The 26342-nt window shown below is 47.1% G+C and overlaps 1 protein-coding gene across 5 annotated transcripts in view; it reads right to left on the reverse strand.

Annotated features, from left to right (window-relative positions):
* MSI2 (musashi RNA binding protein 2) overlaps positions 1 to 26342 on the reverse strand; it is a 468006-nt gene that overhangs the window by 106904 nt on the left and 334760 nt on the right. For all 5 annotated transcript variants that reach the window (XM_054688818.1, XM_054688817.1, XM_037495200.2 and 2 more), the window contains one exon: positions 23028 to 23076. In XM_054688818.1, coding sequence (XP_054544793.1) covers positions 23028 to 23076 — 49 coding nt within the window. The remainder of the gene's footprint in view (positions 1 to 23027; positions 23077 to 26342) is intronic.

A 26342-nucleotide genomic window follows, 5' to 3' on the forward strand; every position in this document is an offset into this window, starting at 1 on the left:
AGGACCGCTCAACTGAAACACAGGAACCATTAAGAGCTTGGCCTTGGGGGCAGCGTGTGGCGGGGGATGGGCAACAAAGGGCGACCTTTCCAGATTCCAAGTTTGAAATCTTCCAGACAGCTCCCCTTAGTCCCAGGGGAACTCAAAACTTAGGATCCTGTTTCTTTTAGTGAGATACACAGGTTGTTCAAAGACCAGTTATCAGCCTCTCGAAGGAGACTTCCTGGCCACACATAGGACAGTTTGGGGCTCCAACTCGACAAATTCTGGGTGGCCCAGCAGTCACGTGATTGAGGTACTTTTACTGCATGTCCCTCCATGTTTTCAAAAGTACTTGGGGTGCCAATACTGGATTAAAAAAAAAAATCAAAGTTGTAAAAGATTGGCTATCACAGAAGAGACTGCCAGGGCTCACAGCGGGTACTCAGCAGAAGGATCCAAAGGCCTATAATGGCTTCTGATTGTAGAAAAAATAGTAACATTAGGTTTTTCCATGGAGCCAAGGAAACATGTGAGGTGGTCTCTAGCTGGAGTTGGCAACAGGCTTAAGACAGACACTTTTTTGGGCTAAGAAAGCAATCAGCCAAAACCAGATTGGTTAACAGCTCACACCTGGCCTGATAACTTCAGGTTTAGGGTAGAGAACGCTGCAGGTTGATAACCTGGGGGTGGGGCTGAGGCAGCAGGGTGTCAAATTGGGGCCCGGGATGCAGGGGTTAGCTGGCCTTCATTCTCAGAGACCAGGAGCAGGCAGAAGGCAGGGCTTCCCAGGACCCTCTCAGAAAGGGAGTTAGGAATTACAGACCAGTGAACATGATTCTGAACTTTAATTAAACCAGTGAAACTCCCTCATGAGTTATGCAGGTTATTCTGTGGCATTAGCAATAAAACCTTATGACCAGATGGTGTGACTGATGGTGTGGGGGTCCAGGGGAGACCTGGGTATGTAGCCAGTCCTGGGTCAGCACAGGAACACCTACTGGAGGCCCACGGCTGGGCCGCCCGTGCACCCTCCTCTCTGCCCCTCTATGACAACAAACGATGCTCTGAGACGAGATAAGATTTCTAGTGTATTTAAAAAACCAGCCTCAGAAAGCTGCTTGAGAAAGTGCCCATCTCAGTCTCAGCCTCTCTAAGAAGGTTTTTCAAAGTCCGCAACCACTGGAGGGTCACACAGCCTGGTGCAGGGCCCTCTGCATCAGTACAGGCCCTCTGTGTGGCAGGTGGAGAGGGGTGAACCCTCCTTAGGCCAACTCAGGCTGGCGGCCCAGTGCAGGTGCTACAAACCCATGGTGAGAGAAGGCTGGGATGGGCTGTGCACCGCAGAACTCCTGGGTAAGCGGCTCTTCAAACAGCAGCAGTGTATGAACCACCTCCCAAGCCCACCCTTGCCGCTGGCAGTGGATACCATCATTTCCAGCTTTGATATCTGTGGTCTCTTTAAATCTTTTCCTTTAGAGCCCAGTGAGAAGCCTCCCAACCAAGGGCCAACTGGGAAATATCTTGTTATTAATCCCAACACCTGCACTTGAAAGCTAAGTTTTCAGCAGCAGGTGGGGCAAGGTCGGTGGGCTATGGCTGTGGCAGGTGGGGGGCAGGGTTTGAGGGCATGCGTACAGTGTGACCCCCGGGTGCATTCAGGAATCGACAGACTTCTCACAACAACCAGTTTGCCTCATGCACCTGAGTTCTACCCTTGGCTGAACATCAATTTCTAATCCAATTGCCACCTCGTCACAGGCTATGGCCAATGTGCCTCCCCCACCCACATGGAGCGCCCCCGGCAGCCAGCAGTGAGGCACACCCCAGGTTGAGTCTGTGGCCAATCCGATTCTCAGCCCTGGCGAGTCTGAGGAGGTCCTGACTTAGTGGGAAGGTAAATTAGCAGGCAGAAGAAGTCAGGATGTAGTCGGGACACGAAAAGTGAACCTTTGTATACACATAGGTTCAGACTCAAAGAAGGAGGCTCTATTTAGTCAGAGATATTGCATTAAGGGACTCCATTTGGCCCCCTATCCATTTACCTCAGGCACTGACAGAACTTTATTCTTTCTCAGTCCACGTGGAAGTCCTTGGTGTTTCCCAGAAGTGCAACTATTGTTTGAGTTCTAAGCCACTTGAACAAACAAAAAATCCTTTCCAAAAAAATAATCACCGGGAGGCATAACCATTCTTTCTCTTTAATTGGAACAAACAATTTTAAAACTTATATCTTCCCCTTTTCTCCAATTCCTGCTCTCTGGTTTAACTGAAAAATGGCTCCTGAAAACATTGTGAGGTGAGGCCAGGGGTGGAAGACGCCTGTCTGGCATACTCATTGCAAACACTCAGCAAAATGGATCTGATCAGGTGACAGACAGGAGACGTGTGTGTACGTGTGTGTAGGAAGAGAGACACGGTCCCAATCTCTCTTCCCTAGGGTGAAAATTTCCAAAAATGTCCACCCAGGCTTTAACTACATCAGCAATGGGTAAAAACAAGAGGAGAGGGGAATTAAGGAAGGACAGAGAATTGTGGATTTTTGCCTAACTTTCACTTCTGTTCCCCAAATTCTTTTCGGAAAAGGTAACAAAGAGGCAGAGGGAGAGGAAGGAGAGACTTCGTGTTCTTTTCCTATGACCCAAAAAAATCCAAACCTTGCTATTTTAAACAATGAAAAGCACAGTGTGTGAGAACAGCTTGCACACAGCTGAAGCCGGCATTATTTACCTCAGGTTTCCTATATCAACTCAACTTTTACTTCTTAAGCACTTTTGCTACAAATGGGAAGTGTGAAAGGCTCAGGTGAGCAGGTATGAGGCGGGCTGAGCTTGCATGGGTGCTGAAGGTTGCCCAGGACGTTCTCCAGCCAAGCTGGCCCTGACGCCTCCCCAGCTCCTGCTTCCAGCTGCGAGTCAGTGTCACCAAATCTGCTCTGCAAACAGTTCTGGAAGGCCCCACCCCCGCACCACTCACACTTACAATCGACAGTTGTCTGCAGCATTTATTCTAAAGCCTGTTGAGATTTTTCCTCACTGGCTCAGAAAACACCACGTTCTCACACTGAAGCTTGGGTGGGGCAAGGAGAAGAGGCAGGCTGCCGCCCTCTCGCTTAGGGATGACCACGCCAGGGAAGCTGCTGCTCTAGCATCAACTGGCTTGTTCATGCTTGGAGGCCAGTTCCAAGAACTGGCCCACTAATGGACAGCCCCCGATCCTCTTTAATTTCTTACATCCTATAGGACCTTGAGCATCAGGTAACATCTTTGCCAGCTGCAGGTGCCTTGTTCCCTAGCACAGATGCAGAAGCCTATCTGGCTGTCAAGGAGCTACTGTTAAAAAGGATTCCTAGGTTCAGATCCTACCTCCACCTTCCACTGGCTGTGTGACCATGGGCAAATTACTTGACCTCTCTGAGTATCGATCATCTGTCAGATAAAAGGAGAGGCTGGACTGTAAGAACTTCGAGAATACACCAAGAAGCCTCAGCCTAGTCAGTCAATTAAAAAATAACACAGCTTTTAATTCTTAAAGCTGAGGAGAGGGGTGCAGATGAAGGGAAAGGCAGGCAAAGCTAGGACAAAAGAAAAGCCACAGTGGTGAATGACCAGAAATGAAGACTGGAGTCTTTTCTCGTATACCCAACACATGAACTGCAGCCCACACCACACACTGCACACCACACACTGAACGCATTTGTCACAGCAAGGGAGGGGGCTGGTTTCCCTATACCCCGGGTAGGGGCCAGACCTACACACTAAGCAAGTCTTAGAAGGTGCCATACAAGCAGGTGTTAATACAGCCTCCTGAATATCTCTTTAGAAAAGTCGAAAAGCTCAGGGCCTATGGGCGGGCAGGCACCTTCTAGAAGTGGGGAGAAAAACTGGAAATTCGAAAAACCATTTTGTTGGGAGCTTTGTTCCCCCTTTAAGGAAACAAGAAGAAAAGGTCAACACATCAAATGTTCCGAGCGCCTAAAGGTGCTTCTTCCCTCCGGGTGACCTTAGGTGACTCCTCCAGGTGAAGCCGCTGGTCACTGACCCAGGAAGCTCTAGGCTTTTGCTTGGCATTGAAGCGGCATTGGAGAGCAATCCTTCTCCCTCCCTGCCTCCACACCTAACTTACTTGGTCCTACTGTTTACAGCTCACCACACCACAAATCTTTATTTCCTGTCACCCACTGGCCCGAGCTGTCCCCACTCCCTGTTTCTCCCAGACAAGTTAATAAGACGGAAGGCTCCCTAGAGGCCTGGAGCCGGCGAACATTATCACTTGGAAGCAAGGCAGAAATCCTGACACATCGGAAATGACTTCAAGCCTATTAATTACCCTTTCTTCTTTGGCAGATCTTTTGAAAGAAAGCCTGACAAATTGAAAGGAAGGCTAGCACTGCCTCTCCGCCCCAATTAAGCCCCCATTCCCAACCCAATAATGCAAATCTGATTTCCGTTTTTTTTAACCAATTAATTTGTCAGAGCTGAATCCACCCCAGGGAGTCCCACCTATGATCTGCTAGGGACACAAAGGGTGAACTCCTCTTTATGGTTTAAGTCTTTGAAATTTAAGACACCCAGGGGGTTAGAGAAGCAGGGAGTGGTCAGGGCCTAGGGACCCAGGCTGTCTTCCTAGGATATTCACAGTAAACCCAGACCCCTTCAGTTCCTGTTAGGGCAGATGCAGTGAGGCTTTGATTCTTGGACGCAGATCCTTCCCGAAACCCTCTAGATGAATTGCTAATAGAGAAGCACAGGGGGAATTTTAATGATAAAGTGTTTCTGGGACAGATGACTCCAGCTTCAAGTTTCACTGTAAGACCCTTGCAGGCAGGGACTTTGTTCTGTTCTTAATGTATTCCCAGTGCCTAGATCAATGCCAGGTGTTCACGATGTATTTGAATAAACTAAGTATACCAGGGATTAGCAAACTCAAATGGCTGTAAGGTAATGAAAATGAGGAAAGAGGGCCAGCGCTATAAATGACAGTATGCACTGTGACAATGACATCAACCCAGGGCTCCTCTGAACCTCCTTTGTGAGGTTTATGTAAAAACAATTGGTGGGTTATTTTAATTCTTTTATTTTTTTAATTTTATTTTTATATTCCCCATACAATTGCACCCCCCTTATTTTGACCCTATCCCTCCTTTCCCCGCCCCTCACCCCCCATAGAGTGTCTCTGGTTAATAGTTGTTGATTTTGATATTTTCTTTCTTATAGTTATTCTTTTTTCCTGGTCCCTTAAGTTTTCTCGATTGGGTTGTTTTAATTCTTGAGGCCAGTTCCGGAGTGCATTTTTGTGGATCTATGCAATGTCACCGAAAGGAACCAAATGGAAATTTCAGATGAAACTATTGCTTTTCTGCCTGAAATGTGTTCCTCCCACCAAGCAAGTCCCCATATCATTGGATACCCCGTCAAATGGCTGACCCAAGAACCCAGTCAGCCCCAATTTCATTTTTCCTTATAACCCACGTTCCCCCTACCAGAGAACATCATGTGTCCCCCTCTCCAAAACATACCCGAGCTCACCGCCTCTCCCGTTGCTACAACGCTTGCTAAGATGCTATCGGTTCTCACCTGCCTTTCTGCAATGAACTCAGGCTGGCTTCCTTGCTTCCAAAAGTGCAGCTTGCCCTCTTCCCTCAGTCCAGAAGCCAGTGGAATCTTTCTAGCATGTAAATCACATCACATACTTTGTGCCCTCCTTAGCTCCTTCCAGTGGCTCCCAGACACCTTTCTTTGGTGCATGGGCCCTTCACTATCCCGTCCGTGTCAGCATCTTCCGCTCATCGCCTAACTCTCCTCTCGTCCCACCACCTACCAGCCCTTCAAACACGACACATTCGCTCCGACAATGGGGCCTCTGCACTAGCGGTTTTCATCTTTGGAAGACCTTTTCCTCAGTTCTGCGCCTCCTGATTTAAACACTTACCCTTCAGGGAGGCTTTGCTACTTATCTGCCTAAATAGAGCTGGCCCTAGGCCCCCTCACCAACAGCTTCCTATTTTATCTTCTTTAGGGTACCTTGCAGTGCTGTTAGCATGTGACCAAGTGGCACTGAGGGACCCCCCACACTTGCATAATCTAGAGGGAGCCAGCCATCCCTGCTGAGGTAAAGCAAACTGTCAGTGTGAAAGACCTTTGAGTTAGTGTGCATAAAGAGGACGATATTCCTAATAGTTTCCCAACAAAAATCCCTAAACCCCTCCCTTCTTGATCAAATGCTCATTTAAATGGAGTCAGTCTGAAGCAAGCCACTGAGGTCTGAAAGCTTGCCACAGTCTAATGTACCTTCTTGCAGGGAACCATAATAAAGGGGTTTTGATGCAGGTCCCAAAAAGCTGGGGCACAAGCAGACACCACGTCAGCATTCACATCTGCTTTTGTCAGTCTCCCTGTGTCTCTCACCCACATGCCTCTTTCCAAGTGTCTCTACATGTCTCTCCTTCACATGTCTCCGTCCCAGCAGTACCAGGGTGTAAATTGGGCAGAATAGGGGTCCTTGTCACCTGCTTCCCTGCATTATATCGCTTCACCAGATCCCAGTAGCTAGTCCAAAGCAGCTGCATTTTAAGTGGGGGCAGGGAAACAAGGTACCTCCTCCTAACAGCACCGGAGATCGCATGATCTACATATCCTCTCCTAGAACTAGAACAGCGCCAATGCACTGTGGTGCCGGCGCACAGCTGCCATGGGACTGGCCCATGAAGCCTAAGATCCTCCAGCACAGGCTGTGCCTTGACCGATACAGTGGGAGGGTGTCAGCACTCTGGCCCTGACCAGTCTCGGAAAACCCACAAGGAAAACATGGCTGGATCAGTATAACTGAGTCCCCCAATGTAGGGTAAGAAAAAAGTATCAGGCTTTTCTGCCCTCCCACCATTAGGATAGATGAGGGAACCCTGTGGTCCTGAATGCATGCCCGATGGCGGGCACCTGAAGTAGATACACCTGGGCTGAGAGACTGAGTTTATAAGGGCGGTGTCGTGGAGATGCCAGCAGAAGCCAAGAACGAACGGAAGCAGGAGAGCAGAGAAGCAGAGGGAACAGAAGAGAAGGCCGGAGAGCCCAGATAGAGTGAACACTTGCTGGGGGCCGGGAGGCTTGCCAGCCTCCTGGCCCCCCAGCACCTCTGCCTGCCATGTGCCTGGTAAATCTAAAAAACCTGCAAAAGCCACTGAGGGCTCCAGGACTCTCTCCTCCTTTACCCTGGTCTGCATGGGATCACAGAAAATCTGTTCCTGTCCCTACACCCAAATACCATTGACTTCGAACTGGAATAATGCCCGGGTCACCATAGTCTGCAGGTTCCATACAGCTCCCTGGGGTATTCTGGATTTAAACCTTCTATGCCTGAGGTTGAGAAAAGGCCACCCACCGGGGCCCTGTTTTTTCTGAAGCATTTCCACCACACCTCATTTTAAACTCAAAATCTTTAAGCCATTACCCAGGAAATCATCATTAAATCATTTGTTCATTTTTATTAGTGTCACTGTAATTAAAGAGAATCATATTTCCGAAATCTTCAGCTGTACTTATCAAAACCCACCCTCCAACCAATCAATTAGTATTACAATAACTGCATTCCCTTGTTGCCGCCGCTATTAGCATTTTGATTGAATGTCTGTTGAAAAGTGACTGGTAACAGAAGATTGTGTTCAGAAAGTAATGTTTCTTTATTCGTTACCATCGAACCTTGTCTGGTTGTCTCCAGTCTCGACTCAAAAGAGACAAGACAGTTTCCAAAAGCAGTAATTTTTGGTGGCGGATTATATTTTCATGAGGTGTGTGATAGATTGGGCATAATTGCTCCAGCATCGCCAGCTACATATGGGGCTCCCACTGGCCGTGACCTCAGTACCCAGCAGCTGCCCCTCGGCTGTCAGTGCTGATGGGGTGCTGTGCGTCCCTTCCGCGGCTTCCCTCCCCCCGCCCCAATAATCTAGGACAATAAATACCAGGTCTTCACACACGCCTCTTCAGAAGACTGAGATGTAATCATGCCCATGCCAGAGAAGTCAGTGGCCACTGTGATTCCTCCAGATCATCATCATTACACATCCCCTCCTCTGCCAGGCACTTGGGAAACCTGTTATTCTAACATAATAAGTTCTCCAGTCGTCATAATAATAAAAGCACCAGCCAATAAAGAGATGGGTTAACAAGCTCCATTATGGGGAGAGAATGGCTGTCTTTCTCCACGTCACAAGAATTAAAGACAAGAGTTCATTAAATTGCTATATTAGAATTTAAATGACCCGCTAGTACAGACAGCTCTATTTAATGATGCCCCCCCCCCATCACAGATGCCTTCTGTGGATAAATGGAGATCTCTAGACACTACGCAGCCGAAGTTTCCATTATAGCACACACCCTTATTCTAGCAAGGGGGCCACCATAGCTTTGTAACTAAAGAGTCTGTTGTGACCTGCCTTAAACAGAGCAGCACAGGCGCAGGGGAAGAGTATGTTGGGAGAGCATGTGCTCCAGGCTATAAACATGGTTAAATGCCAGCCAGCTGTCTGTTCGTCTGTCCATCAAGTTTCAATTCACAGCACAGGCTATGCATGAGTTTCATCTGCACAGATTACCCTTGGCCAAAGCACCCCCCTTTACTGTTCCATTTACCCACTTTCCACCCACAGTTCACTACACAATAGGGACAGACACTGGCCAGGTTGGACTAATGTTCCATTAAAAAAGCTTCCAGAATCCAGGGGGAAAACAGTACTAGACGGTGCCTTTAAAACTCTTCCCTTTTTCTAAACTCGGTCTTTTTCTCCCCCCCCAATCTTGTTTCTCCCCTGGCTGCCAGCCAAGATTTTATAATAGTGTCAGGTAGCAATTTCATTTTTAAAATGCTCTTATCAAGGATTTAAGGTGAAAGATAAGAATAGCATAGTAAATCATCATAAAGGAGTGTAGTGTGAGGCACAGCATTTTACAAATCAAAACAGTTAAGATGAAAAGGTAGGGACAGGGAAACAAAGTAAGTTTAAGCTTTGTCTGCAAGAGAGGGCGGGGGCCAAATTAAATAGAAAGATCATCCTTTAGATTTCCAAGCTCCCTTTGGTAATGGTCTTGGCATATTTGCTAAGACTTGCATGAGCAGTCCAATTTCCATTTTAAAATAGGATGTTTTTAGAAGGCAGATATATTGTCAAACCATTACACACACTTAACTGGGGGCTTTCATCGAAGTCATCTGACCTGCAAGCATGTGTTGCTAATATCACTGCTTTATTATTTATCAAATCAATTTCTTCGTGGAATGACTAATAACACAACCACAGCTGCTCTCCTCTTTCTACCCCAGCTGCTACCGCCCTGGCAGCAAGATTTGCTAGGCTACCTGCAGTGCCTTACCCCCCATATTTTGCTAGAGAATCATATACATTTAAAAAAAAATGAAATGAAGGAACTGGAAAAGGAGGTGCCATTTAGGATTCAACCCACTTTATGGAAGCCACTTGTACCACACACAGAAAAGTTAATACTGCTAATTGACTAGGCCAGCTTATGCATCCATTTTACTAGGGAACTTTAATTAGCTTCATAACAAAAGAACCACAAACCTAAAATAAAGTAAAATAATAGAGGACCTAGTTTCCTACTTTGATCATTTATATCTTTTTAATATTCGTTTTTTTTTAAGCCATGCAGGAGCCACCTCCAAATCAAAGGGCACTACACCCCACTCATACACAAGCAGCTGTGATGCAAACCAAGTGGGACACCCAGATTTTAACTTCTGAAAATCAAGTCATTAAGATGATGGGTAACTTTTTCGTATGTGCTCACCAGTCTCTTCTGGGGCCTACCTGAACATTTTCAATAAATAAAGCACATGCAATTAGCCGATTTCCCATCTGCCAAGGAATGATTCAATTGTCCATTACAAACTAGAGCTCTAAAAAAATACATAAAGGGACATTATTAGGTATTGTTGATACACATGTCTGTTGTGAGACAGGATTAGTACTATGGGCAAAATGAAACTTTTTATAAATCCTATCCGTTTTTCAAAAAGGTAAGTCAGCATGGGGGAGGGAACAAATTCAACTATAATTTTCAGACTGTTTCCTTATTGTCACTCAGAAAAATTGCCAGGTGTTTCCAGAGTAGTTTATACATAAATATACTAGCTGAATCAGGAAATCTTTCCAGGGCAAATGAATCAAACTTAATTAAAAGACTTAAGATGCCAAGCCTGTGATTTTGGAAGCGGGGAGGAACTTTAGAAGCCCATTTGCAAGTACACCTTTTTCTACCTGGCCTCAGAGGGAAGCACATAGTGTTTGAAACCCCTGGCTAAGCACCCCTCCTCCCAGTTCCCCAGTCCCCACCAGAAATTATAGGTTGGAGGTAGGCGTATAGGACTGATTTTTGCTTTTTAAAAATTAAAGTATTTTCAGTTTTTCAAGTCTGCTAGAAAGAGCAGCTATGCCACCAAAGGCAGTTTTTTTCCCTTTGAAGAATAAACTTGTTTGTGGTGATTGGTTTTCCCAATGCCTAAGAAAGAAAGTGTTCTGGACCCCTCTCAGCTCCCCAAAGCACTTCAGCAAAACTCCTGTAGCTCCTATACTACCCTCCAGAGGAGACTGCTGCACTCCCATTTTGCTAAAGTTAAGTTTTAGCTTGGGGATGGAGCACACAGTAAAGAAGTTGAGGTGAGCAGTGAGGTTTTTTTTTTTTTTTAGTCAAATGCAAAGAGAGCAAGGTGAGGAGAATCTGCCTCCCACTCACCCTCTTGCCACATATTAATTCTATTTGCCAGCCACTGGGGATAAAGGGAGAGAGAGAAGATTCAAATAAGCAAATAGCATCATCATTAAGAACTGAGCAGAACAAAGCACATGAACAGAGTGGATAGGTGTTGAGGATGATTTTCCCAAAGGAAGAACATTGAAGCCTAGTCCTGAGAGAAAGACTGTTCCTGGCAGCCCAAGGAATAACCTTCAGGGCCTAGGAGTTAGAGAGTTAAAGAAATGCCCAGGAGGTCAGTGAGGCTGACCTTTAAGGGGTGAAGCTGGAGAGGAGAGAAGCCTGGCCCCACAAATGCCACAGACCAGCAGCAGCCTTCCGGGCCTGAGCATCCTCAGCGCCCTCGCTTAGCCTCAACCCCCTAATGTGAGGGCAAGTCGGCAAAGCATTTTTGGTGAGGAGGAGCTAGATTCACGGCTACAGGACAGAACAGCAGTTGTTTATCGTCCTATTCCCCACTGGCGTCACGGAGGCCTACTCATCTGAAGGAGCTACTTGCACCCTCCCAGCACCTCCCAGCCAAGCCCTCCACCCCATCGCCCAGTCGCAGGTCAGGATCAAAGACCTGGTCAGCCGAGCTGCCTTGGTGGGTTTTAAAGAGGGAAGGGTCGTGGGCGATCACCTGACCAAGGGTGGGGCAGCGAGCCCACCTTGATTGTGCACACCAGTTAAACTTCTCAACCTCCAGGCTCCATCCTCGGGCTTCACTTAATTGATCTGAGGTGCACTGAACATCAGTATGTTTTAAAAACTCCCCAGGTGATGCTAATGTGCAACCAGGGTTGAAAACCGCTGATGTGGTCCAAACCTCTGACAAGACAACAGTCATCATCAGGGGCATCTAATGCTGGGCTGTGGGATGACTGATGTCACCCAGACCTTCTCAACCACCCCTGCCGCTAAGTGAGGCCATTCAAGTTAAGCAACCTTTGGGTTAGGGGTGAAATCTAAATTCCAACCAAAGGAACACAAGGGAGAGAAGGGACCTGGGGAGAAGTCCCCTTCTCTTCTTTACTGTGCAACTTCAACAGCACTGAAATAGGTTGCTGACTGCCCACTAAGGAGACTGGTCTAACAGACTCTGAGGGCCCACAAGCGTCCTGCTTAGCAAACATGCAGCAGTTGGGTGTGAGGCCCGAGGGAGCCCAGGGCTGGCAAGAGTCACAAAACAGGGGCCACTGTTGCTTCTGTGTCTATTCTGGGCCCAAAATGGATGATGTCACCTCCAGCGGCAGTGAAAGCAGAGTCATGAATCATCTCAGAACCGGCCCAGCCTCTGAGATAATAAATCGGATGTCAGCATTGCGTACTTTGCAAATTTGGTGCAGAGGCACCGGGTTTGCCTGGGGTGCTGGAGCACAAGCACCAATGCTGGAAACATTTGGAGAGAAGGAGGGGCTTTCAATTGTTTCCTGATCTGAAGATGGAGTGGCAAGTTGAGGGAGACATTTCAACTCTGCAGGGAGTGCTCAAAGGCACACAACTTTGATTGTTGTAAAATCATGGCAGTTACTTTTACACACGGCTGGGTCTGCCAACCAAACCTGAGGGTAAAGAGCAGCACATCCACATGGGTGCTGAAGTTATTAATTACTGCTGTGCCCACAGGATCCTACAACCGTGACCTGTAGGTGTTACCACTCTGACCCTCAATCACATTAATTTAGTTCAGAAACTCACTCTAGGGCTGAATTTGGCAGATATTCCTGCCTAGAAGGGTTTCTGGGACAACATAAAGAAACCAAGAAATACGTTTGGCAGGTTTTGAAGTACAGCGTTCTCTTGCTGTGCTTTCTTATTTTTTTTCCAGGGTGGATGTCAAGACAGGAATGTAAGGATGGCAAGACTTTTGTTATCATTCTTATGGGCTCTCCTGGTTTCCTCATTTTCTTTTTCTTTTGTCTTATTTCCCTAAATAGGCAAGTTGAAGGAATGAACCAGCTGGAAACACTGGTCATTAATGAACACAGTTTGCATTCTTGGAGTTGGAGGTACTGACACCTTTAAATGGATTGGTTCTTCCTGGGCTTATAAAGAAATGACTGAGTGAGCCCCAGAGGTCACTAAGTTGGAAATTAAACTTCAGAGATGCTCAAGTGTCTCCCCCAAAACTGTCTTGAATACCCTGAGGTCAGTTTCAGGGGCTTCGCCTAAACTAGACTCAGGTAAGCCATAAACTCTGTCAGGATTTGGGGGCATTGTTCTGAATTAGGCAAAAAGTCATTTCTCCTATTTCTCTTGCTTCTAATTCTGCCAAGGGAGCAGGTGTTATGTGGACAGGACGCTGCAGAGAGAAAAGGCTATGCTTGTCCACTGGCGCCCCACCTGGTGGTCCGAGAGAAAGCACTGCCCCACCAAGCACTGGGGTGGGAGGCTTAAAACAACAGAATGTTCTCTCACAGTTCTGGAAGCTAGGAGTCCGCAGGGCTTCATTGTCTCAAAGGTCCTAGGATAAAATCTGTCCAGTGTCTTTTTCTTAGCTTCTGATGTTGCCAGCAATCCTGGGCTTACAGCTGCATACCTCCCATCTGTCTCTGCAGCCACACGACACGCTCCCGCATCTGTTCTCATGGCCTCCCTCCCCCCTCTTAGAAGGACACCGGTCACATTGGATTAGCCTCTTCCAACATGACCTCATCTTAACTTGATTACATTTGCAAAGACCCTATTTCCAAATAGGGTCACATGCTGAGACACCGGCGGTTAGGGCTTCAATATATTTAGGAGGAGGGGATACAATTCAACCCACAATACCCTCCCTTCTTGGAAAAGTTGACAGCATCTGCCAACAGTGCTCTTAGAAGTAGACATTTCTCCAGTCAGCAAGCCTGATCCTTCATTCCTCAAGTGACGACAGTCACAATCTCCTTAGGAGTAAATGACTGCATGATAACAAAGCTAGCATTTTCAGTCTTTTCAATGTCAGATGCTTTGCACAGATTATCTCACATAAACCTCAAATCCAGAATTTAGTAACACTAGTCCCATTTAACAGATGGGAACCCCAAGGCCAGGAGATGTTTAATAACAGCTGATGGGGGCTGGCACTGGAATGTGAACCCAGCAGCATGCCTTTAGGCCTAAGCTCTCTAAGCAAAGGCCTGCCTTTGCTACAAGACCGAGACATTTCATAAGCTTCAAGAACTGGGCAGTTGCCATGACTCTGAAGCTATAAATATCAGGACATGGGCGGATTCTGGATTTGCCACATGGTGTAAGGTCCCAACGTGTTTATTAATAATAACTTAGGAAAATGCGTATAGCTTTTTCTTTAAAAAGACTCCGAACTGGAAATGGAGGGTCTACCTGCTCTGACATCTCTCCCCTCCGACCTGGGTTTCTTTTCATATGGGGGCCAGCCTGGCCAGTCCATTTAACAGTATGTAGTCTGGAAGGTGCAGAAATGACTAAGAAAGCCCTCATCTATCTATGTTTATGGAAAAAAAAAGACAGAGGTGACTCAGAGGCAACAGAGTCTCAGCTTCATAGAGTTCTGTCTTGTGGTCCTGGAACACCTCGGTCCCCCTTTTGGAAGGACAGAAAACTCAGATGAGGCAGGGCCCAGACCTCACTCAGCAAAGTGCGAGACAATATACGCACCCCAACCCCATGACAGCCATGGTTTTAAAATACGCACATGTCAGGAACAAGGTAGAAGTGAAAACAGCTATTGTGTTAGAGTGCTGGGGAGGGTTTTTTTTCTTTTGAAAATTTCTCATGTTGTCATATCATTACATTTACAATTCAAATTGACATAAACTTTAAAAGCTTGCACTAAAAAAGATAAATATTTAAATAGGTAGTAACAAATGCACATGGTACAAAAATTCAAAAGGTAAATGAGTCTGGCCACTTAGTTGTCTTCCCCAGAAGCAGTGCTGTTTTTCTGTTATGTCTCTGCGTCCATGAGCAGATGGACATGTGCATAAAACACCCAGGCTTACTTTGACCAGAGATGGTGCCAAGTCCTTTGCACTTATTATGAATATCAAAATAAGCTTCAGGCTAATGTGGTGTCACCCTTTCTATTTTATGGATGAGGAACCTGAGTCTCAGAAGGGGTAAGTAACTTGTCCAAAGTCACGCAGTTATTAAGTCAAAGATTGGATTCAGCAGACTCCAGAGTGTGTGCTCTTAATCACTGTTCCGTTATGACTCATTGTTGCTAGTTTTGTGGGGTCCCCCTGCAGAGATACCTGTGCACATTGGAGCATCTGTGTTGATGCAAAAGGAGAGGGAAAATAGCCACAAAAAACATATTATTTTTCAATAAGAAAAAGGAGCCTTTAGCTCGGTGACGATTAAATATTCAAATACAGATTGCCGATTGTCAAAAGTTTAATGAATGCTCTTCTTTAAGGGGGCAGGAAAGAACTAAACTACTGGGCTCTGCCCATGTGCTGTGGGCAATACCAATGAGACTCATTAACTCTTACAGAGCAGGTGTGCTGACCTCCACAGGGGCTCAAAGCCCTTCAAGAACTTGCCCAAGCTCAGACCAGGGGAAAGCTGTGATTTGAGATCAAGTATGAGATCAAGTATCAACCCTATGCCGATAAAGAGGTACAGAGAGCTTAGGTGTGTCCCCGGATCCTCAAAACTCGAAACAGAAGCCCAGGTCCAGAGCTGCATGATAACTGGGGCTCCGCTGGGAACCTCAAGTCCCAGTGGAGGCATCTTCCCCCAGCTTCTGGCTCCCCCAGACCAGCCCTCTGTAGCCCCTAGCAGCACCTCAGTACTAAGAAAGAGGGAGTTTTTAATCAAGTCACCAAGCTAAAGTTTCTTTTCTCTTTGGGCTCCACACTCCGCCCTCACCAAGATCTGAACCATGTCATGAGAGCCAGAGCTGGGCCTCTCTGGGAACTGGGCTGAACAAAAGCCTCATTGTCCCTCTCCACAAAAACCATTTCTGGGTCAATGAAGTTGCTGACCCTGGGGCCCACTCCCTTTCTGCTTCCGCGGGCCACAGCCAGGAGGGAGGCAGGAAGATCTATTAGCTCACCACCCTTTCAGTGCCAAGGCTTTTATTCCAAGGAAAAGAAGTTTAAGATTTATGCTTTGGCTAAAGTACACTACACACCAGTGCATCCAGGGTGCCAAATTCCCCTGGTTTTACCCGCCCCCGCTGGCACTGGGTACCCCTATCCCCTGGCCCTGTTGCTAGGGAGTTGAGAGCTTGGTGTTCTTATTCTGAGTCAACAAAGGAAAGCAGGTGAACAGAATCCATGCTATGTGTTGATTCATATCTCAAGAAACAGCACCAGAATGGGCGCTTCTGGAATTTAGTTAGCTCAGGGGAAAAAAAATTAAAGTGTGCTCCTCGCTTTCCTGTCAGAAATAAAATTAAGGTCTTAGATCGATGTTTCCAGGGCTGGGGTATCTACAGGAATCTTTAATGGCTCCTCTACATGTTTTCAAATTCACATTCCCCTTCAACCCTGCCCTTTTAATTGGTTATTTGCGAGGTCTTGTTTGCATCAATTCTTGGGAAGGCTAATGGTGTTTATTTAACAAGAAAATAAAATGTGCTGACAACTCCAGGGGCTGGTTTCTGAGAGAGTTCAGGGTGGGGGGCCAGGCTCTCTACCCAGCTCCTCTCCTTCTTCCTCCATGGCCACAAAGTCCTCAAAACTGGATAAGTCCTGTTGTGTGTCAGGTGACGGATTAGGCCTTAAAATGAATGTGTGTGTATGTGTGTGTATGTGTGTGTGTGGTGGTGGGCAGCGTGGTAAGACTGCATGGCCTTTGAACAAAACCCCACAAGGATGTGAAGAGGCCGGGGTTGTCCTCATGGTAGGTGCGCACAAGCATGCCCACCCCCACTTAGCCTGGCTTTGGAATGAATCCAGCTAGAAATACAGAGCTTTGGACTGGCTTCTGAGAATCAAGTGGCAAGAAAGTGGCTGTCCATTTATACCACTGTTGGATATTTCTTCCTCAGTCTAACTGCAGTGTGTACCCCACTTCAAGCTTGCACATAACTGTTTTGTAACACGATTTTTTTTTTGTGGGACCCTTGCCGGCAGCCGGGAAACGAACTGGCGCTGCAGAGGCTGTGGGCAGCCTCGCAGCCCAGCGCTCAACTGCTGCGCCACCAGGGGAGGCACGTAATACAATCTCTTCAAGTACCCAAAGGCAGCAATTAATGCCCACAACACAGCCAGCCCCCCACCCGCCCCTAGGTGCAGGATGTACTGGGGAAATTCAAGCACTAAGTTTCTACCCCATTCTGATGACTGTCTCCTATGGTTCTGGTTTATCAACATCTTTCTTAAACAGCAGTTCACACTCTGGAAGGAAAACAGGTTATCACCTAACCCAATTCTACCCTCTCTAGTTGCATTAAAGAGCCCAGCCGGCGTGCTCCGTGGCCATAGCACACTACATACCAGGAGACCTCTGTATAGTCAAGACCCTTTGGCTGCCGCATCTATGCCAGGTTGGCACTTTTCTCTCACCTGGCAGAATCCAGGTGCAGAATTAAGATCAATACCAATAATGATCCACTATTGGTTTACAGGTTTCCCATAAGCCCTTTATCACATCTCAAAGTCGAGTAGAGTGTAATGGGCACCTAACATCATCAGTAACTACCACAGGGGAGGAGAGAGCAGACTTGAGAGGTGGGAAAGTGGCAAGAGCATGTCTCCAGCAGGACAGACCCCAGCCACCTGTCCTGCTCTGGACCCTGACCCTGCTGGGTGCCCTGGTGTCACATCACCACTCATGTCATCATCACCAACTCCGCAAACCCTACCCAACAACCCTTTCCTACCCAGAGGGACTTGGCCTCCTTGTCAAACACACTTCTTCCTCCATCCCAGTCATACCATCCCATTTCCCTAGGTAAAGTCTGAATTTTGAATCTCATTAGGAAAAACATGCACACATTATCCTTGACATCATTTAATTTATGCCTTTTTACACCCCCCCCCACCCCTTTTTGGGGGTAAGGAAATAGGCACCAGTAAGTAAATAATTATAGCGAGATTCTTAATCACCCTGAGTGTACATGAAAGAGTCAGCCTGGACTTCAGAGGTGGATTTCAAAAGTGAGTGTCTGGCAGATAGTCAGGACATTAAGGGTTGTTTTCTAGAGAAGCATTATCTTCTATCACAGTCTCAGCTACATCTTACTGGCACCATTTTAACAAATAAACTGATTATGCAAATTACAGAGACCTTAAACTCCAGCCAGCTGCTTTTCTGGAGCAGGAGCTGTGCGGGCTTTGAAAAGCCCAGCCGGGCCCCACTGCCTTGAGGTGGGCCTGCAGAGCCTTGCTCTGGCCGCAGGCACCCACCTCGGTGCACAGACCACAGTCACCCGGGGAAAGGGCCCTCTCTGTCCAGGGGTCAGCAACGGTGCTTCTGAGGTTCACAAAACCACTGGAAGTCGAGGTCAGTACAGCGAAGGGGCCCTGCTGCGGGCCGGCAAGTGTCTCAGAGCTGTGGTTCCTCTCCAAAGTCATTAACTTTACACTTAATAAGCGACTGCTAACCATTGAGAGAGGACTCATCCATCACCCTGATCTGCATTTTGCTCTCAGTCTATCCTGTCCCTTCGCCTCTAGCCATGTTCTGGAGCAAACAGGCCTGCTGCGTAATGGAAGCCACCGGGAGTGAGAAGGCGTGCCTCCAAGTCTCCTCTGCCAAAAGTCATTCCCTCCCCAGCTGACCCTTGCTGGGGGAATCCAATAAGCTTCAAAGACAGCTCATTTTCCACTGGGCCCCCAACCGCCCAACTCTCCCCTGAGGGGCCAGACTTGGGAGGACCAGCAGGGCAGGGTTCATGATCCTAGAGCCCTGGAGTGAGAGGGAGAGATAGCTGAGGTTCCCCTGGGAAAGGCTTTGGGAGCCTACCTCACCCCCTAAGGAGGGGAGCATGAGATGTATTTCAGCAACAATATCTCCACATTCCACTTTTTCTTGGGACTGAAGTGGAAGGAGAGAGGGAAGAGAGCTCCTCCCTTACGTCCTCCCTTCCTGGGCCCTTGTCTCTTCCTGCCCTCCTCCTCCCTGCCAGCCCCTCTGGGATCAATACCGAATGCTGAATTTAAGATCTTATCTGAGTTTTGCAAGAACCTACAACAAACTTTCCCCCAATGATTAAATCCTTTGACGATCAGTCCAATATTTTTCAGACCACCTGGAACAACTTTCAGAGAGCAAATGAAATGACTAAAACAAACTGGAACACTGCTACTCTCTCTCTCTCTGACCTTGGGCACAAATAATCTCATGGCAGGTCACCAAATGAGGGGATGGGTGGGGTCAAGGAAGACACCAGCTCTACTGGCATCTCAGCTCCTGCCTGGCGGTGGGAACCTGCCCTGCAGTATTCCCAAACTCGACATGCCTCAGTTTCCCCATCTGGAAATAAATGTGCACAATAGTCCAGCAAGAGGGCATATGCTCTGGGTCAGACAGGCTGGGTGTGCGTCCAAGTTCAGTTCTGACTAGCATGGACACTGGGAAGCATGGTTGACCCATAACTACTTGCCATAAAGATTTGACAGTGCATGCACATACATATAGGATACTTGGTATAGAAATTGTGGCTGTTTCTATTGAAAGTGTTAACCAGGGTCTCATTAGCAGAACCCATGATAGCATGTTGTGTCTGGGAGCCCAGCCAAAACCTGGGATTGAGGACAGGTAATGCCCCAGGCAGCCGGGTGGAGCCTGGTTAGAAGTTTGAGAATTGCTGAGCAAGGGCTGTGGCAACTGAGGGGTTAATAGTCTGAGCCTCTTTGAGAAGAAAGCTGGAGGCAGTGCCAGCCACAGAGGTGTCCTCAACTTCTGCCACTGCAGCATTTTCCTCTTGATAAGATAATGGAAAACAGGAAGCTGAGGAGGTGAAGGTAAGGTTGAGGCTAGGTGGCTGCAGGAGGATTTGATTTTCTTGTGCTTATCACCTGACTCCAAACGCACATTCCACAGGCCAAGGATGTGGGCCCATTTGCTCCACATATATGATCTGAGCGTCTATTGTGACAGGTTTTTTTTTTTTAATTCTTTCCTCCCCCAACTGCTCTGAATCACTAAAGTTTTAGCCCAGCTTTTGCACCCAGTTCAAAAAGAAACTCCTTCTTGGTTGTTCAGAGGAATGGGGAAGTGTATACAGGTCGGGCTCCCACCAAGCTCCACAGAAAGCACAAGGGAAGCAGAGTTTTGGACAGGAAAAGGGAGGCTGAACCTCCCTGGTACGCCTCTCCTGCATCTTTTCAGCCCCAGCAGCCTGCATCCACGCAGGAGCCTTCCTGGGCGGGTGACCTGTGCACACGGCCCCACGCTCAGTAAGGCTCCGCTTGTGGTTGAATGCTCTGCTGTCATCTTGATAGTCTTTAATAATGAGAATAAGAGACCCTGCATGTCATCTTGTCCTGGCTCCAGGAATTATGTCAGTGGGCCTGCATCCACCACAGGCGTCTTAACTCTGGAAGGCAAAAGGATGCTTGAGCAGGCCTTGCCTTGGCTGGGGGCAGGACCCGGCATGCACCAGGGACTCTGCCCCACTCCTTCCTGCTAATGCTTACAAAAAGCTCCGATGTGGGTTGTGAGAAATGATGTCCCTGAAGCCATCCCAAGCACTGGGTTGTAGAAGGGAAACATCTCCCTTGCCCAGTCACAGAGGCATGGCCTACCCCATCACTGCACCCTGTGCCTTCAGAAAGAGGCTTCACACATAGTCAGAGGCATCTGGGTTAGAAACAGGGGAGAACTTATTCTGGTGCCTCCTCTGGGACTGTGCCCAGGGAGCCCGAAGTCCCTAGCCTGAATCCACCTCTGTCGCTGACTAGCTGAGTGATCTGACACTGAGTCACTGGCCCGCGTAGCTGTGAGAGTAAAAGGAGATGAATTATCATCTCCTCCAGCGCAGGGCCTGACACAGAGCAAGAGATCAAAACACCTTTATTCATTGATATTCAAAAGAGAGTGACAAACACTGCCTGGAGCCGCTCAGGAACCTTCCTGGGTTACCAGTCCTAACACTGAGCACAGTGCCACTCCAGAGGGGCCTCGCCCACCCTGCAGACAAGCAGCTAGCTGAAAACACTCTTCTTAACAAACCCGCCTGCCCTCTGCAGAGACAACAGAGGGAAAGCAGAATTTGTAACCGTAACTGGCAGTCCTGGGGCTCCTTCCTGCTCTGACCACAGGGGAGTGTCTGCCCTCTGAGCTTTGGCTACCTCAGAGGCACAAGGGAGGTGATGGTGATGATGATAAGAGGAAATGTTGCAAAGCAGACCATGTGGTCGGCACGCCCCTCCCCAGATAATCTCTTTGGGAAGGGGTACTGTTATCATCCACATTTCATAGAAGAATCATTTGAGGACTTGCAAGGAAAATGGGTTAAATCAGGCTATTTCGTCTTCCCGCCGCTGGTCATGATGGCTGCCACCTGCGGCCTTGTTTTCCCGCTAGGTTTTGTTGCCCACACATGGTAACGTGTTGTTACAAAAAGTGCTTGGGAGCACAGGCACGAGGCATGCACACCAAGGAGCGTGAGCAAGGAGCACGCGTGCTATGATTGCAGACACCGAGAGCATGGGGCGCATGTACCTGTAAGTGCGGAAGCCTGGGCCAAAGAGTTTTACAAAGGAGAGAGAGAAGTCAGAGAGGGATCATGGAGATCGTGGGGGCTGGGAGGCTCTGTTGTTGCCTCCTTGCCCCCCTACCTGTTGTTGTGCCTATGCGTCCTGTCCCCCGCCTCAGCATTAAAGACCCATTAAAGACTTATGGCTCCATGATCCTTCATCCATTTGCCCGAATCAACCATGAACCTGCCCTCCCTGGGACATCTGCCATGCAGGCATAAGGAAGTTAGACAATTTCCCCAAAGTCACAACAACCCTCCAGGGGGCTGCTGTGAAGAACTAGTTAGACGATGCTATTGCAAGCAGCACTTGGAAAGCCAAAAAGATGGACAAATTTGGATAGTGATGGAGGACAATTCTGACTGCCCCTCACCGGTGACACCTTCCTCTCCCTCTCTGGGTTGCGACTCCAGAGCAATAGAGAGGACAAAGGCAAATCATCCTACACCTTTTCTCTCTCATCTCTGCACCCCTCAGCTTCCACCCCTCCCATCCCTTCCCAACATACACATCACGAATGCCCAAGTTTTCTACCTAATCTTCCTTTTCCCTCTTGAGTATGCTGCAGATGGAAGCAGAAGTCAGTGGCCAGGCACACTCAGGACTGTCCTCTCCTCCCCCACCCCTGTAAGCAACCATGCCCGCCCCACTGCTGCTTCCCTTTCAGCCTGTTGTCCACTTGCAGCAGAAGAATGTACAGCCAGATGGGTAACTGCTTCTAATCACAGGTGACAGCAAGAATGTAAACAACACTAGAAACATCTAAATGCAATCCAAAATGGCAAGGAAACACTGCTCACTCGGCTCCGTCTCTCAAGAATGCTGCTTCCTGCCACCCATTTTGGAAGCTTTGCTCATTAACACCCTGTTAATAGTAACCCCAGAAACCAGGAGCTTCCGGAGAACAGGAGAGTGGAACGCTAAACCATAATCTTTGCTTCCTCTGGGGACGGTTTTCCAGATTCATCCAATTTTCTATTTAAAGTAGTAACTTGAATGTGTTCTTTTTTTGGAGGATGGGGTCAGAGAACACTTTGTGAATCTGTTCAAAGCTCAGGGTTCTCTTCCAAGAAAAGTGCAGACATAAAGCATTTTGTGTGTCATTTCAGGGATTCATGGAGCCCCAACTTGAGACCCATTTTCTAAAACATGGGCGGGGTAGGAGTACAGAACACACCAGTAATAGAGATGCCTTCCACACACTCGGGAGGCCACAGGGCGTTCCCACGGCTGTAATCAGAGTGCACAGGGATAAATCTACAAGGCTTGTGCTTTTTGTTTTGTTCTGGGGTCCTTTAGATTGACAGTCTGTTTCTAAATCACCTCCTTCCATGCAAATTGAGAACTTAATTGAGTAATTGCTATGAATAATTTCCACTTGGATCACTTAGTGCTGAGGTTTAGCAAGGACTAAGGAAGCCAGGATTGGAAAGGTGCATCTGGCATGTTGGGCGTGGCTGCAGAGTCAAGTACAAATCCCCAAGTAGAAGGACATGGCTTCCCAACTAACCCGGATCTGGACTCTGTGCAACTGTGGCCCTCCACTAATATATCTTCAAAAGATGGTCAACTCTGCCTGCTTCATCCTGGAGCAGTCACTGTATCTTTTACTTGTGGGACTGACGGCTAAGAAGGGATGAAAGCCAGGAGAGGATGAATGGATAACCTTCTTAAACTGGGGTCTTACCTCTGTGCCTGTTGGTCGTCTTATCAAACATCAGCATTGCATCCTCCACCTGCAAAACAAACAGGATAGAGACTGCTTTAGGAACTGTGACATGATATTTAAAACTCTTATCTATTTGGTGGTAGTTTCCATTATAGAAGTCATGGATGCTTATTTAAAACTATTTGAAAATACAAAAAAAGCAGAAAGCCCCAAATCACTTTTCACCCAGCACAACCATAGTTAATGTGGTGTATTTCCATCCAGTTTTTCCTTTAAAAAAAACTTTACGCCTAGTTTAATATATTTTGAATAAATTTCCATATAACTTAAGTTATATTGTATATGGAACTCCCCCCATTCTTTATTTTTCAACGTTTTGGGCAACATTACAATACTGCAAATGATTCCCAGTTATTAGATGAATACTACCATTTCTCCCCAATTTTTAAAGTTTGTGGTAAAATACATATACATCATGTAAAAAAAAAATCAGCTTAACCATTTAAGTATATCCATAGTGTTCATTACTATCTCCACCATTCATTTGTACCTCTTTTTATCTTATAAAATGGAAACTCTACCTGCAAAATAAATCCCCGTACTCCATCCCCGCTCAGTCTCTGGCAACCACCATTCAGTTTTCTGTCTCTGCTTTGACCGTTCTGCGCACTTCAATGTAAGCAGAATGGCATGTGTTTGTCTTTTTGTGACTAGCCTGTTTCATTTAGCGTGATGTCTTCAAGGTTCACCCATGTTGTGGCTGTATCAGGACTTGTTCCTTTTTAAGGCTGAATAATATTCCACTGTTTATCTTTACCCTGTGTTTTGCTTATCAATTTGTCTATCAATGGACGCTGGGTTTTGACCATTGTGAATAATGCTACTATGAACATGGATATAAATATCTCTTTGATACCCTGCTTATAATTCCTTTGGGTATATAAATTGCTGGGTCATATGATAATTTTATTTTGAATTTTCTGAGGCACTACCATACTTGTTTTCCACAACAGCTGTGCTATTTTACATTGCTACCGACAGTGGGACAAGGCTTCTAAGTTCTCCATATCCTGGCTAACACCATTTCCTGATTTTGATAACAGTGATCTAATGCATGTAAGATATGGCAAATGCTATCTTGACTGTTCCTCCATATTTCATGGAGAAGCTATGGCTTACTTAATTATCCTTGTAATGGATATTGTTTCCAGTTACAAACAATGAAACTAACATTATGGCTATGGGTGGAACTGTGTCTCCTCCCCACAAGGCATATGTTTAGTCCTACTCCCTAATATCTCAGACTGTGAGCATATTTGGAGATAAGTCTCTTTCTCGCTTTCTTTTTAAGATTTATTTATAGAAGAACTGGGGTACAGGCCAGAGGTGTGGGAGGGTAGATGAAAGGATTCACCAGAGACAGAGTGGGGAGCAAAACAGGCAGATCTACTGAATTACACTGCTGAGGGGAACAGCGGGTGAGACAGGAGAAGTCTGCTGTACCATGTGCATTAGTTCCCTGGCCAAGGATCAAACTCAGGCTGCAACGGTGGTGACAGTGCTGAGATTTAACCCTTATGCCACCAGGGAGGCCTCTCAGAGTCTCTTAAGAGGTAATTAGGTTAAAATGAGGCCATGATCCAGCATAACCCATGCCTTTCTAAGGAGAAGAAATCTGGACATAGTCAGGTATAGAAAAGAGACCACTTGAGGACACAGGAAGGTTATCGTCTGCAAACCAAGGAGAAGGGTTTCTGAAGAAACCAATTCTGCCTTAATCTCGAACTTCAGCCTCCCAGAACTGTGAGGAAATAAATTTCTGTTGTTCAAGCCACTCAGTGTGTGGTAATTTGTTATAGCAGCCTGTGTAGGCAAATCCACTGATGCTAGAGTCTTTTCAAATACATCAAACAGAAGAAGATACCAAAGACATGGTCTGTTTTCCTGATCCCTTCCCCAGCCCTCCCATGCATCCTGAAACCCTTCTGGATACTTCTTGCAGCAAGATATCAGGATTCACACTCTAACCATGTAGCTCTCAAGAAGCTCACACTTAGTGAAATAGACCTGGTCTCAGATTCCACTCTTTTATTTATGACCTAATTCTCTGTTGCACAAAACGCACAGCTTTTGGCTACATGTGTCTGTCCTAACCAATGAGTGTCTCACCTGGGTAGGCCAGGTGAACAGCCTGGTCTCTTCGTTTCATTTGTGTCCAAGGTTGGCAGTAAAAATACAACCCAACCCACATAGCTGCGGGCAGACAAGACTGTTAGCTGGAGCTTGGAGCAATTTCAGTGTGTGTATGAGGTTGGGAAGGACCGGCACTGTTCATTTGAGCTCAAAGGCGCACAAATGAGTTTGGGGCCTGAGCTAAGCCAGCTGAAAAAAGGAATCTTCATTCCTCTCTCCTCCCAGACTACAATCTCTGATAGAGGGGAGGACACAGGGAGAAGCAATAAACCGGGGTTTAAAATGGTGCCTACTGACAAATCTATTTTTTCTAAATGCTATCAAATATAATAGGGAGTAAAGAAAGTCAAGGTAAGAACGGAAGAAGGGGGTAGGCCAGCCAGACACAAACCTAGAAGGTTCTGGCCTAGCTTAAAATTCCCTTCTGGAGTCAGGGCCCCCTTTTGTTGCTAAGCAACCGAGCCTGAACAAACAGACTCCTGGGGCCTTCCCCTTCTGGTCCCCATTTCTGAAGTCAGTGACTGGGAGGAAAATGGCCTTGCGCGGTGACTGCTCCTCCTGGGCACCAGGCTGACGGGAGTAAGTAATGCTAGTTTGGAGATGGGGGCGCCTTCACCAGACCCCTTTCTAGCCAGGCAGGCTTGACAAGTCCCCCAGGCACCTGCTGAGGGCATTACACAGCCCAGCCGTCTGCCTTGCAAGCACCACTCGAGCAAAACCACCAGAAGATCAACTGGTTTGTTTGCACACAGAGTAGTCACACTTGAGCATATGGTATCGCAGACTCAGACCCAGGCCTCAATTAGAATTCCAGTGCCTGGGGTGCGGGTGGGTGGGGGTGAGGCCTGCTGGGTATCGTGCAGGTAAATGTGACATCTGTTTCACACCTATCTCCATATTTTCTAAGATATCTGCCAAGTCCTTATTTTGAGCTGAAAATGCCTAACAGTAAGAAAAACAGCCTCCCTTCTGTGTTGACCATGTTTTGGAACTGAAACTCAGATCCCCTTAGGAAATAAATATTTTGAATTGAAAAAAAAAAAAAAAAAGTATTTCCAAGCCCCCCTTTCAACAGTGCGTAATTGGCCCTTCTTTCCTTCCGAAGACTGAATGTTTTCTGATGCCCCCCCAGCATTTGTT

The sequence above is a fragment of the Talpa occidentalis genome, unplaced genomic scaffold, assembly GCF_014898055.3.
Source record: "Talpa occidentalis isolate TD23 unplaced genomic scaffold, MPIMG_talOcc4v2.1 talOcc4.7, whole genome shotgun sequence".
Lineage (NCBI taxonomy): Eukaryota > Metazoa > Chordata > Mammalia > Eulipotyphla > Talpidae > Talpa > Talpa occidentalis.